Genomic DNA, 17,429 nt, shown 5'->3' with positions numbered 1-17,429 from the left:
GTTTGTGGTCCTGTAGTTGCATAGGGGTTATCTGTATTCTGCATGTGTGACCAAGGCCAGATGTTCTGGCAGGAATGAATGTTGAGAAGTGTGCTTTGTGTAGTTTAATTTTGTGGTTAACCATTATGTGTTTTTAATAAGATTATATTGTGTGTATATGTGACAAACGAATGGAAAAAATTGTATTACAATTACCACTATTATTATGGGGGTGGGGTCTGGGGCGGAGCTTGGGCAGGGTTTGGGGGTGGAGCTTTTGGGCCCCCCAAACAAAAAAGTGTTCCGTTGCCTATGATGCTTAATATACTCGGCATTTAGGCCCAGATTCTATAAATGACGCCTAAAGTTAGCTGCTTTGATCGACGTGCCTAGTTGATCTTGGCGCCTAACTTAATTAAAAGGCTTAAACAGTGCCAATAATTAAAACTAAGATTAAAAACTAATAACGGTAAAATGTGATCATAACACACCCTTATGTTGGTAATTCCCAAGCACTAGGACCATTTTTATCAGTGGAATAAAAGCCAATTTTCTACATTTTTTAATAATAGCCATGTGCACATGAGCATGTAAGCCCCTACCATCAAATATTTTCTAGATGGTAGAGACTCATGCAGTATGGGCTAGATTCTTTAACCGACACCCAAGTCAGTGGCCTCCTTAGAAGCAGCCGCCAATCACCTGTCAATTATTTGAGGGCATGGGTTACAGAATCGCGCCTATTCAATCAAGATAGGCAGCCGAAATGTAGACCTGGAAAACCCTGGCCTACATTTCAGCCGCTTATCTTTACTGTTAGACCACAGCAGCTGATCGCAGCAGGGGAATTTCTCCCTCCCTCATCAGCTGAGAGGCATGGACTCCCAAAAGCCACAATTCTGTAATCTGCACCAAAGTTGGATTACCTATCAATCATGCTAGGGCGCTGGTTACAGAATCATAGCTTTGGGAAGTGCCTGCCGCTCAGCTAAGGAGGGGGAGGAGGGGGAATTCCCGTGCGGTGATTGGCTGAGCAGCTGGGACCCCACAAACCCCACCACAAGTCATCCAGCAGGAGAGATGCCCACTCCCTCCATCCGGCACCCATGCTAACATACCCGGCAGGAGGAATGCCCAATTCCTCCTGCTAGCACATATCCCTGCTAATGTCCCCAGCAGGAGGGATGCTGAATCCCTCCTGCCACCATCTCCCCAAACACCCCCACCCCCACAAACTCACCTGCATCCCCGTACCTTTTTCTGGAAGGCCAGCTGGAAGGATGCCAAAGGCCCTGAATGTCCCAGGTACTTAAGGCCCCTCCCATAGGACGGGCTTTTGGCACCTGGGCCAGCTGGAGTCTTAGGCTTCATTCCCATGGGAGAGGCCTTAGGGACATGGCCAATCAGTCTTAGGCCACTTCCAGTGCATCCCAGAATGCACTGGGAATCAGGCCTAAGACTCCAGTTGGCCCAGGTGCCAAAAACCTCACCTATGGGTCCGGGTGGGTGGGGGTGTTTTGGGTGGTGGCAGCAGGAGGGATTGAGCATCCCTCCTGCTGGGGATGTTAGCGGGGGTGGCAGCAGGAGGGATTGGGAATCTCTCCTTCAGGGGATGTTAGTGGGGGCAGGAAGGTGTTGGCATCCCTCCTGCTGGGGATGTTAATAGGGTTGGCAGCAGGAGAGAGTGGGCATCCCTCCTGCTGGGGATGTTAGCGGGGGTGGCGGCAAGAGGGAGTGGGCATTCCTCCTGCTGGAGATGTTAGCGGGGGTGGCGCAGGAGTGAGTTGACATCCCTCCTGCTGGCCAATTTGCAGTGGGGTTCAGGGGTTCCTACCACTCAGCCGATCGCGGTGCAAGGCAGGGGAATACCCCTCCCCATCAGCTGAGCGGCAGGGACTTCCCAAAGCCATGATTCTGTAACCAGCACCCCAGAATGATTGACAGGCAATCTGATTTGTTTGCTGGTTACAGAATCGTGGCTTTGGGGAGTCCTTGCCGCTCAGCTGATGGGAAGGGGGGAATTCCCCTGCCACGATCAGCTGCTGCAGTCTACCGGAAAAGATAGGCAGCTGGAATGTAGGCTAGGATTTTCCAGGTCTACATTTCAGCTGCCTTTCTTGGTGTGATTTGCAGCTGCGTAGCCGCTTTAGCCTGCCTAATGCCACTTCTGGCATTGGCCATGCCTCCTTTGGCGTTCCACGGCCTAAAGCAGCTACCTAGACATGATTCCAGATTTCTGCCGCCTTTTATTTAGGTGTTGGTAGGTGCTTCAACTGCAAATTTCTGACTGCATTTTTCAATTACTTAGGCATCGGCAGGGTGCCTACTGACGCCTAAATTTAGGTACTGGTTATAGAATTTTCCCCCTAAATGTATTTTAGTCTGTTTGTATGCGGCAAATATAGCTGTGTCAATAAGACCATGCCCACTCTACCCTGGCGCACACCCCTGCGCAAAATATATATATATATTTTTTCAGGTGGGTAGTTCATGCACATGGCAAAATTACTCTGGTATGCGTGTGCCCTGTGGTATACCATTTTTTGCTGTGGTAAGCATGCATTAGTGCTTAACCCAGCTTTGTAAAAGAGCCCCTATGAACAGGGTTACCATATGGCTCGAGAAAAAGGACAGTTTGAGACATTCAGGTTTTACTTCTACCGAAAACAATGGAAGTAAGGAGGGCAGATAGAGACATCTGGGCTTTATTTCCATTGAAAGCAATGGAAGTAAAACCCGGATGTCTCAGTCCGTCCTCCTTCTTCTGGAGCCATATGGTAACCCTACCTATGAATGCTGTTCCTAATTACCTTTCAGCATTATCAGTAAAGTAATGTTGATAAACTAAAATTCAAAATAAAATTAATAGAAGATGCTAACCCTGCAATAAAGAAATACGCATTTATAAAGTGGTGTTACAGGGGTTATTCCCATATTTTACTGGTTTGCTGTAAATCTGAACACATACTGTTGCATTAGATTTTTGACAGAGAGAGGACTCATCTGTTTAGGCAAACCGTACCTACTGGATTATTCTTTAAAAGGGCCAGTTTTTGTTTGCAAAGAAGACCAATTGATTTCATGTATTTATTTCTTTATTCTCCTTTCATATTTACACTATAAATGCAGGCTATACAAATCTTGAAAGCCAAAAAAAAAAAAAAAAGGATCTTTTTAACAGGTAATTTGGAAGGTGAAAACTTCACTCCATAGTACGCTAATAATTATAACTCTGGATTATATATGACTTCCATGTAATATTTGTAGAAAGTAAGAGTATGATACAAGCTTATAATATACATTGAAAATAGAAGTTTTTTCCAGCTTGGAATCTAATACTATACAATCGATTAGGTCAATATGCTTTGAAAGAAAAGCTGGTTCTATAATGTAAAAATGGAAACCTTTACAGGATAACAATTTTATAAACCTTATAGGGTAAACCAATATTGCAAACCACTGGAATAAAAATAGTGTTGTCTTACGCATCAAAAAAGAAAGCATAATAGTATTAGAAACTAGTAACAGAACTGTTGTGTTGATTTTGTAAACGTCGTTCCCTTTATTGTAAGGAATATAAATTATTCTTGCATTGTACAATGTGGTATGGAAATAAATAGTCTGACAGATTAACTAGTAATAATAATATCTGTTAATTTTTTTGTAGTACTTGATGCCTTCCAAAAGAGGATCTAGATATTGCCCATGGATGATCTGTAGCTGTAACGGCATGTGCAGATACTGTACTATATGCAAAGCTTTTCTTCAGAGAAGTTAAAGGCGATGTAGGGCTCAACACATAGGTACGAAAATTGTGAAGTTGATGGCACAGTTTTTCATAGTACATGCAAATAAACAATATTGCATTCCTTATTGATTACATTAACTGGCATTGGATAAATTCTTCTTCTCATCAAAGTGTACATTCCAGTCATTACTGCCCTGTATACAATGAGCAACACAGAGTTTTTGAGTCAAGGGATAAGAAAAAACTATACAGCCCTGAGTAATTATTAGCAAAGGGGCTAAAGGAAACTTACACACACATGTCGTATCTGACTTTTAACAGTGAGGTCTCTCTTTTCACAAATGACAACTTAGCGTTCCTATCTAAAACAGGTGATTGTTGATGAAGCTGTGAATTGGGACTAAATCTTCAAACTCTATTCTTCCAATCATTGGCTTTGCCTCAGGATATGTGTTTGACAGAATGGAGTCATTGGCAATGTGGTCACTAATTATCATAATCGTGTTTTGGCTCTTCTCTTTCTTCACGGCAGTCAGAAGATGATTTGGCACTCAAGAAAGTCGAGCTTGAAGGACCTCTGGTTTCTTCCAAACCAACCACTGATGACAAAAAAAGGGGCAACAGATTGGGCCAATTTTATCCACATGGTCTTCAGAACAGACAGAAAAAAAAATTAATTTTGTGCTAACACTTTTTTTTTTTTGTTCGTTTTGAGTTTTGGGCCCTGAGTGATCACAAAAACGCTAAACATGCGTGCATACATTTAAAGCCTGACTTTTTAGTTGCTCGTATACTTTCTGCCCGATACACAAATGCACGTTCACCTGTAATTCTCTTTTTTTTTTTTTTTCTGTCAAACCACATGTGTATAATATTGCTTAGTTTGGTATGAGGGAATCGGTAAACACTGGATGTAATGTGGAAATGAAACGTTACCCAGCAACTGAATTGATGATAAAAACGAGAAAATATGTCAAAGGATTGCTGATAATGCAGGAAAAAAATACCTGCCAGCATACATTTTGGGCCAATGTAAGATGTCATTTACATAAATAGCTAATCTTATCTGTTCTTCAGCCATGCCCTGGATTTATTTACAAGTAACAGTGTCTACTTATGGCAAATTATGTGCATAACAATTCACTGAGGATAGTACAAATATCTGTTTGCCAAGGTGTTGCTTAAAAATATCCTTTCCACCTCAACAGTGTTGGCAATATGACAGCATATCTTCCTATGGATAAATTAGTCACACAAGACTTAAACATCAGATTCAATGCTAGGCATTTTCTTAAACACATGTCTGTTGCTGCAGGAATTTGAAACCCTTGGAGTTGAGTATATAGTATTCTTATGGGCAGCATAAGGCATAGTATCCTCTGAAATGTACATGTCATTGGGGATTTGTCCATCTCTGGAGGAATATGAGGATGTAGATTTTACAGATGACCTTAAATAATTATTTCTGGCTTTTGAAGCTAACGACTGTTTATAAATGTCAGAGGAACTTCGCCCATGAACCATCTGCTGGCCCTCATGACAAGAATGCAGAAAAGGATTATCGGAAGAGTGATCAGGGTACAGAGACTTGCTCCGTTTATTGTCCTCCAGAGTTTGGGTGAAAAGTGTGACTTTGTTACTCATAAGTTTTTCTGTCGGGGCATTGAGCATGTTTGCATAAGGATTTTCCTCTATAAACCTTCCGTTATCTTTCAAGCTTGCACTACGAGAGGATCTTCCAAGATTTATTTCCCTAGGATTATCATGGATGTTGTCGCAAGAGTGCTGTCTACTAATTTTCAGCTTGTTCTTTTTTTGAAAATGAGCAGTTTTATTGTGGATGCATTCATGCTCATACATATTTTGGGAGTGCATTGAGGGGGTGGACTCTTGCAGCATTTGATCTTCATCAATGTCATACAAGTTCCCCATATGCAGGCAAGCATCACACTTAAATGGAGACCTGGTTGTATAGTGTCCTATATAACTGGGCAAACTAGAAAGACAACTCCTGCAATGGGTGGAATTTTGCCTGTATCTCTCATTTATCTTAATTAGGGAAGCATTTTTGTCCTTTAAACTGTAGTGCTTTGGATAAAGTTTATACTGACTGTTGTTTGGAAGAATGCCGTCGTTGTGCATGGGAGTCCTATTAATGAGCGCAACTGGTTCTGCTTTTCTGTAGGCGTCACTGTGATCTTGATAAACCTCGGGGTATTCAACATCCTCTGCAATAACAACATTCTCATTAAACTGAGGAGGATTGTTCCTACGGAAACTCGACTCCTTGTCCGTTTCAATTGTGTAAATTTTGTCACGAGCTGAACTTTGTTTACTCTTCAGATATGTCAGCTCCACTTCACTGCAATCTCGGGGGTGCTTGGAGGACACTGATCTCTTTTTCACATTATTCTTGACTTTGTGGTGTTTGTTATTGTTTTCTGGTTCCACGTGACACGGGACTCGACTCGAATTTTCCGAGGCATCCGAATGGACACCATCTTCCGGCAGAAACCTCTGATTCTGCGCGGCAGGTTTGTTTTTTTCAAGGCCATTTTCTTTCAATGAACTTTGGTGTTGACGTAGGGTTTCTACGGATTTCTTCCAAAGTTGCCTTGGCCTTGAGTTTACCTTGGCCTCTGCACTGACGGCAACTTCAACAGTGTTTGGATTCGATTCATTCAGAGTTAGAGGGTGCTGGCCTTGGAAAACATAGTTATTGAGGTTTTCTTTATGCTGATTGCTGGCAAATACTGGTAGTTCATTGATGTTATCCCCAGTGTGCATGTTCTCCTTTGCCTGGAAGGACCTGTTGTCAGCAAATATCAAATTCCCCTTATCTATGGTCATGTCCGTCAGTAGGGAACCTCTGTGAATATAATCAGAAGTCCTTATGGGAGAGTTTGCTTGAGTAGGATTGAGCTTGGACACATTGGTCATATTTTTCTCTGCTCTCAGAATTTTCAGCATGTTTGTCTGAGAACTGGTCAAGGTAAAATCTGGTGTTTTCTTCTTTTCTTCAATATGCACACCATGAATGCAGCTATAAATACCCTGCAACAAGAGTAATGCAAACAATCCAAGTTATTAACTGCATTCTTTAAGTCAGTTTACACGTCAGCAAATCTTATTTCTATTCAGTAGTGTGATTAAATTTTGCCTTACATATTTATATGCTTATTAACATGGAGAACAAAATCTCCTTCAGTCCCTGTATTGGAAAAAATAATCTCTATGAAGCAGTGTAGTAAAACATTCCTTTTGTTTTGTCAGCACTACTTGTAAAGAAAGTTTAAGCTTCTCAGCAATTGCAAACAGTAAAATAAAATGAAATATAGAAATATGACGGCAGATAAAGGCCAAATGGCCCATCCAGTCTGACCATCCACAGCACCCAATATCTCCTCCTCACCATATGAGATCCCACATGCCTGTCTCACGCTTTCTTGAATTCAGACAGTCTTTGTCTCCACCACCTCTACCATGTTTGCACCGTGTTGGCTCCCTTCTGACATCACTTCCTGGATATGGGACCAGGATGTGACATCAGAAGGAAGCCAACGCCAGCATGAGCAGGAATGGAAGATGCTGCTTGTTCCAGCAAAGGTTTCAAGAGGTATGCAGGAGCGGGGACACTCAAGTGGTGGGGAAAAATGAGGGGCCCCCAAATGGCAGGGAAGAGGAGGGGGTACATGGGACAGCGATGCCAGGAGCTGTTCCTGGCTGGCCAAATAGGACTGAATATCGGCCGAATATGTATATGGCTGGTGTTACTAAGGGGATGTAATTGTAAGGTGCTCTGGTACCAGGTTATACTAGGATTCTATAATGAAATTAGCCAGATGCCATTACAGAAATGGCTGTCTCTAAGGAGCCTCAGGGCACTTAAATGGAGGCACTCATTTATAGAATTATCCTCAAAGGACTGAGCCATGTTATACAGAGTTAATTTGAATTTTACAATATAAACGAACACACAAGGATGTTAGAAGCAAATGGAGTAATTAAGTACACACAATAGTGATTCCAAATCTAATACAATTGAACATGCATGAAAAACAAGTGTTATAATTGACCGTGAATGCAGAATAAGTTACACAGACATTTCAGTAAAAATGTGATAAGACTTCATGCCTCCTTTCTGTTCTTGTATCAATTAAGTAGAGTTGTCCCCGTACATACACCTGAATGTGTCGAAAGGTTAACAAACAAGTTGTCTACTTCAAAACAAAATGACACTGTGGGGTGGTCAACGTCACACGGATGGCCCTAACACTCACAGCAATGGACCTTGGTACCACAAAAACACGAATGTCCAAAACCAAAAAAATGTGGAACCAATTCCGGGACTCCCAAGAGTTAAAAATGGTAAAAATTATTGATATCAAGTACAAGTGCAAAAAAGTCACAATATCATAAAAGCCAAACACATTGCTGAGAAGTAAAATCACTTGCTGTAATCAGGTGACCACAGTGTGGAGGAGTAGCCTTGTGCTTAGTGCAGTGGCCTGAGAACCTGGGCAGTTATGTTTGATTCCCACTGCCTTGTGACTCTGGGCAAGTCACGCAACCCTCCGTTGCCCCAGGTACAAATAAGTACCTGTATATAATATGTAAATCATTTTGATTGTAACCACAGAAGGGCAGTAGATCGAGTCCCTTTCCCTTTCATTGGCCTATGACAATGCTTCTCAACCTTCCCCTGGGGGAGCACCTAACCAGTTGGGTTTTTGGAGTCATTACAATGAATATGCAAGACATAAACATCCTGCATCATGCATCATATAATCTACAGAAACTCAGCTTCCCCTCCTATCCAACGCATGGTCCGCCTCTCGCAGCCTACTTAACAGGATCCAATTGAACCTCCCCTCAACGAAAAACCTCAAGTACAGAAGAATTTTCCAATCCATGTTCACCTTCCTAGGAGTCAAAATCTGGAATGAGCTTGATGAATCTTTGGTATGACCCAGTAAGGCTATTCTTATGTTCTTATTTCAATACTTAGGGCCAGATTCTATAAATGGTGCCTGGTGGCTAGGTGCGGTTATCAATCAATCATTAGGTGCTGTTTATAGAATCATGCCTAGCAGTGCGTTAATCGACTTAAGTGCCAGTAGGCACCATAATGATAGACACTGGTATATTAGGCCAAGGATTTCTTGGCCTAATTAACTGGCACCTAACACAAATGTCTACCAGTGTGTAAGGCAATCCATAGCCAAGCTTTGTCCCTAACCACACATACTTTTTGGATAGGCGCCTCAATGTACACATGTACATGGTGCCTACTGAATTAGACGCCTACGTGAAAATTACATTTTCTTAAATTGATTTTTAATGGCATCGTTCAATTAACAAAGTTAGGCGCCTAGATCGACTAGTTACACCAATCTAGGTTCCTAACTGTAGGCGCTTTTTATAGAATCAGGACCTTAGTTTTTAAACTATAGGGCAATTACTATCCTTTGGTTTATATGGATTGAACAGTGCCTCTGTCTTCTACTGAAATTACGGCCAACTTTAATAAATTTAGCTTAATTGCATTATGAAACCTATGACATAAAATTTATTTCATCGTATGACAAGCATTCAGCATTCAATAAATATTGTAGAAATAAGCAGAGAGGTTCACCTCATTATGGGCACCTTACAGGGTACACCTAAGCCATTATAGATGCTAGTGCAAAGATCATTGGTTTGTCAAAGGGTAGGTGTGCACACTTATGACAGATTAATGGCTAGTGTAAGTGGGTACACCCAAGTGTGCTGTGCAACATCTGCAACTGATAGCATTCAATAAGTTTCATTCGCCATTTGATGAAATGCCCGTGACTTGCCCATGTGCACACCTTCATGACAATTTAGGTGTATCACTTATAGAATCGTTGGAGCCCATTACAGGTGATAACAATACTAGTTTATAAACTGGGTGCACTATTGGGCACAGATTCTATAAACGGTGTCCCGATTGTAGGCGACCAACTGCTGCCTAACCAGCCAATCAGGATGCACATTTTCTTAAAAAAAAAAAAAAAAAAACCTCCCGATTCAGGCCGCCTATATTGGACTGCTTAGGCGGCTTCTGAGACCGCGCAGCCTATGCAGAATCCGGGCCTTGGTGCCTAAAATTAGGCATTTCATTGAAGTAAGGGTTGATTGAATCTAGGAAGACTTGCGTATTAGATCAATCTTAAAGATACTTTGTTAATTTTATTGATGTAACTGATAGTTCTTGAACTTTGTATATGTCTGTTGGTGATTGTGGATGTTTTTTTTTTTAATTGTAAGCCGCCTAGGTTTTAGGGAGATAATAAATGTTTTAAATAAATAAATTAGGCATCACCTTATAGAATTGCTTTTATAGATAATCTATATAATAAAATGCTAGCCCGCGTATGCGCACTCACGACAAGTGTGTTCCCTGATCCCTTTTCTGTTGGGATGTGGCCGCACGAGTGCGCATGCACGCGTATTACCTCACAACAGCCTCCCTACTCTCCACCAAGGTGGCGAGCTCTGACACTAACAGCAGCGCCACTGCGATCGGGAAAGCACAGCACAGCCGGGGACTCCCCCCTCCCGCCCTCACTCACTGCCAAAACCACCACCTCCTCCTTCTCGTCGGCTCACCCGCTTTTAAATGAAGGGAACGCTGGCTTTGCTGTCTTCTGTCCACTGCGGGCCGCCCTCTCTGACTACTTCCTCTTTCCGCTAGGGTTGGCCGCAGTGGATAGAAGACGCCGAAGCCAGCGGCTGTAACCGCCGATATCTGTTCCTCCAGCGGAGGGGGGGGGGTGTCTGGGAGGAGAGGGATCGCGGCCACTCAGCGCCCCCACCGACGAGCCCAGAAACTTTCCGCTGCCCGGGACCCGACTCATTTGCCGCCCCCCAGCAGTCTTCACACGCTGCTTCGGGCCCTTCTACTGCCCTGATTTGCTCCGGACGTGCCAGAGTAAATCAGGCCAGTAGAAGGACCCGAAGCAGCGTGTGAAGACTGCTGGACACGCAGCTTGAATCGCCATGTGTAGTCGGGCCTGCGGGAAGGGAAAGGGGGTAGAGGAAACGCTAATGCAGGCACAGGGAACTGGTGTGGGGGGAGGGAAATGGAAGGGGGAGGGAATGCTGCTTTGGACAGACAGACAGAGGGAGGAAGGGAGACAGAAAGAAAAGAAGAAAGACACAGGGGCAGGTGCACAGGGAACTGGTGTGGAGGGAGAAAAATGGAGGGGGAGGGAATGCTGCTTTGGACAGACAGAGAGAGGGAGGAAGGGAGAAAGAAAATAAGACACAGGGGCAGGTGCACAGGGAACTGGTGTGGGGGAAGGGAAATGCAGGGGGAGGGAATGCTGCTTCGAGACAGACAGAGGGAGGAAGGCAGACAGAAAGAAAAGAAGAAAGACACAGGGGCAGGGAGATATACAGAAAGACAAACAGACAAAGGGGGCCAGGGACAGAGACAGACAGAAAGAAAGACAGCGGGAGTCGTGTCAGGAGGGGTGCGGGATGCGGCAGAAGGAACTTTTCCAATGGGTGCAACTGGGCGACTGTCGGGAACCTCTGATCAGGGGCAGAGCAAGGTAAGTGTATCATAGGGATAAGAAGGAGGAGGGTGGGAGAAAAAGGAAGGGACGCCTACTGCTGGACAGGGGGAGAAGAAAAGAGGTGCTGATGGACAGGGGGGAGGTAAAACAAAGGGAGAAGGGCTGCTGCTGCATAAGGAGAGCAGTGAAGGGGTGGTGGTGGACACAGGGGAGGTAAAAGGAAGGGAGAATGGACAGGGCAAGCAGGCAAGGGGTGGTGATGGACAGCCAAGGAAAAAGAAAGACAGAAAGAAAGAAAGCGGCTAAGGAGAGAGAGAGAGAAAGAAATAAAGAGAGACACACACACATATATTGTGGAACCCGTTAATGTAACGGGCTATAAGACTAGTATATATATATATATTTTTTTTTTTATTTTTTTTTAACCCACCAAGTGCATTCAAAATTAGGATAGCTAGGTTTCTAAATCCTTTATCATATAGAATGTACCCCATGCTTTACTTTCCTACTGATTTTCTGTTACTCCCCATTGAGGAACAGGCTTCCAGCTGGAATCAGAGCCTGCAAGCAGCCTTAGATACCGTTGCCCCTATTCAGATATTCACTCCTGTTTTAGTGCACAAACAGCCTTGGTACCATAGCAGTCTCCGCCTTATGAAATGACAGCTCAGACGTGCCAAATGACTCTGACCCAAACAATGAAATCCCTTTGATTTACAATATGTAGAACCCTTCAAAAGGAATACAACAATACATTGCAGGATGCAAAGAAACAATACTTTTAAAATCTTATCACCTGATCCAACAATCCTCCAAAGTGCCTTTTCTCCATAATATCAAGGTTCACTTCAATCCCCCCCATTGTTGAACCACTCATCGTCATCAGCTGATTCCCTAGCTGACCATTTTATTAATAAAATCATTCAGCTGAGACAGTCCTTCCCTTCTACAGATTCTTCTACAGTCACGAGCTAATTAATTTCTTTCTCACAAATTCTTCCTCTATCAAATTGGTCTTCATTTTCACTTCCATGGACAAATAAGCTAAGCTTCTTTCAAGATGCATAATTTGCTCCTTAGACCCAGTCCCTTCCTCTTGGTTAAAATTATCTGTTCATGGTCTTCTGCCTCTTACTTTGGGCTCCTTTTAGAGAATGACACCGTGGCGGTTACCCATGGCTAGTCGCGTTTAGCCACGGGTAACCCGCCGAAACGGGGAATAAAAAATAGTGGCCTCTGCGGGGACGGGGACAAGGCCATTCACTGCCCCGTGGAGCGGTGAATGGACTTGTCTCCGCAGTGAGGCAACCAAGGATCGCGCGGGCCCCACCCGGCCATTTCCCTCACTTTTGAATTGAATAGCACTGTTCCTCAACCGCCGGTCCGCGCGAAAAAAAAAAAAAGCCTCTCCTTTTCCCCTGCTCTCAGTTGCTAAAGCCGACAGGAAGTCTTTCCGACGTCAATTCTGACGTTGGAGAAGACGTTCTGGGCCAGCCAATCGCTGCCTGGCTGGCCCAGAAAGTCCTCTCCGACTTCAGAATTGAGTCGGAAAGAAGACTTCCGGCTTTTTAGCAGCTGCAGCATGGCGGTAAGAGAAGGGGAAAAGGAGGGAGGCATTGTGTGTTTTTTTTGGAGCGGCAGGGTGGCAGCAGGCTGGCTTTGGCTAGGGAGGGAGAAAGGTAGACAGGCAGGCAGGCAGGCTTTGGGGGTGGGGATGGGACAAAGTGTGGAAGGCAGTGAGAGGGACATGGGAAGGAGGCACTAGGGGCACTAAAGACAGGAAGGGGCACTAAGGACATGGGAAGGAGGCACTGGGGCACTAAAGACATGGGAAGGAAGCACTGGGGCACTAAAGACATGGGAAGGAGGCACTGGGGGCACTAAAGACAGGAAGGGGCACTAACGACATGGGAAGGAGGCACTGGGGGCACTAAAGACAGGAAGGGGCACTAAGGACATGGGAAGGAGGCACTGGGGGCACTAAAGACATGGGAAGGAGGCACGGGGGCACTAAAGACATGGGAAGGAGGCACCGGGGGCACTAAGGACATAGGAAGGAAAGAGGGAGGGAATAGAAAGGGACAATTCTTGGGCCTGAGTGCAGAAAGAAAGAAAGGATACACAGACAGAAGGAAACGCAACCAGAGACTCATGAAATCAATCACCAGACAGCAAAGGTAGGAAAAATGATTTTATTTTCAATTTAGTGATCAAAATGTGTCAGTTTTGAGAATTTATAACTGCTGTCTATATTTTGCACTATATTTGTCTATTTTTCTATAGTTACTGAGGTGACTGAGCTTGCGGAGATGGGGCGGAAACAGGGTTTTAAAATTTTAGTCCTAGTAGTTTGCCGGTCCACAAAATAATTCTTTTATTTCTGCCGGTCCACGGGTATAAAAAGGTTGAAAAACACTGATGTAGAGTATGCCGGCTTTCTTTTTCGCCCAGCTGCACGCTCGGCTGCTCGAGTTGATCAATCTTCTCCTCTCTTGCAACTTCCTGTTTCCGGTTGCGTCAGAGGAGAATATTGAACAAATGAGCAGCCGCACGTGCGGCTGGGCGAAAAAGAAAGCCGGCATACTCTACAATACATCTAAGGTGAGGTGGAGGGAGGGAGATGGCGGAACGCTGCAATCGGTCGGGTGTCTGCTGTTTTTGTATCACTGCCTGCCTGCACTCACATTCCAGATACTCCTGCATTTTTAGTGTGCACAATTGACCTGATTCGAGCTATATGGGGACACGTCATTGCAAGGGAGGACAAATCAATTGATTTATTTTATGTTCTGTTTTTACTACAGGGCAGAGGCACTGAAACAGATTCTCAGTGCAGTAGTAGTAGTGGCAGGACTCTCTTCTGTCTTCATGGTGTTTCGCAGTACTGAGGCTTATATGGATGCTGCGGGGACGGTGACGGGGCGGTGAATAGGATGGCAGTGGTGGTGACGGGGGCGGTGAAAGGTATGGCGGTGACGGAGTGGTGAAGGGAACGGCGGTGACGGGGCGGTGCAGAGGATGGTGGGCCGGTGACGGGGAAAGATTTTTTCCCCGTGTCATTCTCTAGCACCTTTTACTAAGGTGCGCTAGCGTTTTTAGAGCACGCAGGATATTACCACGCGCTACATGGCTAGAACTAATGCCAGCTCAATGCTGGCATTAAGGTCTAGCACGCATGGCAATTAATTCAGCGTGCGCTATTCTACGCGTTAATGCCCTAACGCAGCTTAGTAAAAGGAGTCCTTTTTATTCCTAAGGTATGGAAAAAAATCTCTCGTTTGTAAAACTCTTAAAACCAACTCTTGTAACCATTCCCACCCCAATAACTACAGGCCTAGCTCCAATTTGTATTTTCTTTCTAAATTGATAGAACGGGTGGCTTTTTGAACAGTTATAACAATTTATTAATCAAATTCAGGCCTTACAGCCACAACAATGAGGTTTCTGGAGAGGCCACAGTACAGAGACTGCTATTTTGACCCTTCTGCATAAGGTGCATGTTCTCTTTGAATCAGGTAACATAGAAACATAGAAATAGACGGCAGATAAGGGCCCACGGCCCATCTAGTCTGCCCACCTTAATGTCCCTCCCCTACCTTTGCCCTGTGAATAGATCCCATGTGCCGATCCCATTTGGCCTTAAAATCAGGCACGCTGCTGGCCTCAATCACCTGTAGTGGAAGACTGTTCCAGCGATCAACCACTCTTTCAGTGAAAAAGAATTTCCTGGTGTCACCTCGTAGTTTCCCGCCCCTGATTTTCAACGGATGCCCTCTTGTTGTCGTGGGACCCTTGAAAAAGAAGATATCTTCCTCCGCCTCGATGCGGCCCGTAAGATACTTGAACGTCTCGATCATGTCCCCCCTCTCTCTGCGCTCCTCGAGCGAGTATAGCTGTAATTTGTCAAGCCGTTTTTCGTATGGTAGATCCTTGAGTCCCGAGACCATCCGGGTGGCCATTCTTTGCACCGACTCCAGTCTCAGCACATCCTTGCGATAATGCGGCCTCCAGAATTGCACACAGTATTCCAGGTGGGGCCTCACCATGGATCTATACAATGGCATAATGACTTCCGCCTTACGACTGACGAAACCCCTTCGTATGCAGCCCATGATTTGTCTTGCCTTGGACGTGTGCCTTGGTCACACTTCCTATTTCTTTAGATCTATTGGTGGCCTTTGACCTGGTTGATCATCAATTGTTATTAACTACCTTGTACAGTTGTCTCTTGGTTTCCATATTTTCTATCAGATCACTCTTTTGTTGTACAGATGTCCTCTGCTATCTCTGTAAAATCTCTTTCCTGTCGTGTTCTGCAGGGCTCTCTATTGCCTCCTTTACTTTTCAATCTTTTCCTTAGTCCGTTGTTTACCCTGATTCAAGAATTTTGCACTCGTACACTGATTATATTCTTTTAGTTTATCCTGTTAATCTCACGTTCCCTGACTTTCTTAAATTATAGACCTATTTGAAAACTATTTCAAGTTTGCTTTTTCAACATAAATTGATTTTAAACCAAGAGAAAACTGTGGCATGCTGGCTGACAAATTGTTCCCTCTGGCCTTCTTTCACTCCTACATTATTTGATTCACCAGTTATAGTGTTTGAATCTTTCAAATATTTGCGTTATCTTCAATGGATCTCTCATTTTTCACAATCAGATTTCTAAGGTTCTAAAATCAGGTTTTCACACTTTACTTCATCTTCAACCTTTGAAACATCTTTTAGACCAACGCTTTTCTCACACAGAGAGAACTTAAGCGTTTACCAACATTACATAACACTGCAGCTCGGTTTCTTTTCAGTGCTAATTGTTTTGAACATTGCACTCCTTTTTTGAGAGACCTTCACTGGCTACCTGGTTATCATCATATAGACTTTAAATTACTTTGCCTTGCTCATAAGGTGCTCCATTCTGAGACCCCCTTCCTACCTTTCCAATTTAATCTCTGCTTACACCCTGACCTGGACACTCCAGTCTCTGGATGCTCATTGTTTGGTTATTCCCCCACCTTCCAAGTCTTTACTGTTATAGGGGGTAGTAGGGAATAGCAGTGGGTCAAGTGAAAACAAACCTAAGCAGGATCCTTATTAAAATTCTATGCTAAATTAAAGTGCCATGTTTTCAAAGCAACCTTAAAGCTTTTATATGGCAATTCAGTGTGGATATAAAGAGAAAGGAAGTTCCGGCAGGGAGGGGCAGCAAAGTAGAAGGCATAGTGTCTAGTAAATTCAAGCTGTGCCAATTTAGCATTTGGAAGAACCAAACGAAGGTCATTAATGAAGCAGAGGAGCCAAGGATGTGGGTAGGTAATAATGAGGACTGATAAATAGTCAGGTAGGCCCATATAACATGCCTAAATGTCAGGACCAGTAACTTGAATATTATATGTTTTTCAACTGGAAGCCAGTGATGGTGTTGAAGTAATGGGAAGAGATGATCAGATTTTCAGAATGGCATAATAAACCTAATGGCAGTATTCTGAATGGACTGGAGTTTCTTCAGGTTGGAGAGTGAACAGCCAAGGTATGCTTGCTATGCCAATTTAGAAGGCCCTTTGCACATTTTTGCTGCTTTGTCCTGTGTACTTTAGATTCCCTCTCTTCTGTTGGCTGTTTTTATAGAAAATAAAAAGGTTTAGCCTGTCTTGGTTTATTGTACCAAGGAGGAGTCTGCTAACAGATAACAAGAAAGCACTGTTATTAGTCATGGTAAGAGAAATAGTTAAGTTATACAGACCCTGCTGATTGAGAACAGCAATCCTGGTTTCCCCGAACAGACACCCGTAAAGCAGAATCGGAGTTTCCAATAAAATAAATGCTCCCAGATGAAGGTTATAAGGCTGAGTGCCATGGCTGCAGCCAGCATATAGAATACACCGGCCATGTTATCGATGTCCAGCTGACTGCTCATCACTTCATTTTTCTCTGTGTGGCAGATTCCCGTCAGCCACAGTGTTTCCAGCTCCTCCATCTCACCTGAAAAAAAGAGGCTATCTCATCAGAATTTGAGAAACACAGATCTGCAGTTTCCCCAGGTAGAAATTTTAGTAAAACAGGAAATAGTGATAAGAAATCAAAGTTGTCTTTTTTTCCAAAACAAAATTCATGTAGGAGTAGAACCAGTGGCGTAGCAAGGGGGGGTAGGGGGGGGGGGC

General features: G+C 43.9%; 1 protein-coding gene across 1 annotated transcript in view; it reads right to left on the bottom strand.

Annotated features, from left to right (window-relative positions):
* Positions 1-4,805: 4,805 nt before the first annotated feature.
* Positions 4,806-17,429, bottom strand: part of GRIN2A (glutamate ionotropic receptor NMDA type subunit 2A) — a 422,776-nt gene continuing 410,152 nt past the window's right edge. Inside the window, exons 13-14 of the mRNA XM_033914282.1 lie at positions 17,012-17,250; positions 4,806-6,781 (exon numbers count right to left, since the gene is read on the bottom strand). Of these exons, the coding sequence (XP_033770173.1) occupies positions 4,988-6,781; positions 17,012-17,250 (2,033 nt within the window). The 3' untranslated portion in view covers positions 4,806-4,987. The remainder of the gene's footprint in view (positions 6,782-17,011; positions 17,251-17,429) is intronic.

Source organism: Geotrypetes seraphini, chromosome 11 (assembly GCF_902459505.1).
Source record: "Geotrypetes seraphini chromosome 11, aGeoSer1.1, whole genome shotgun sequence".
NCBI classification, from domain to species: domain Eukaryota; kingdom Metazoa; phylum Chordata; class Amphibia; order Gymnophiona; family Dermophiidae; genus Geotrypetes; species Geotrypetes seraphini.
Note: the sequence above shows the minus strand (reverse complement) of the source record. Positions and strands in the feature narration are given on the sequence as shown.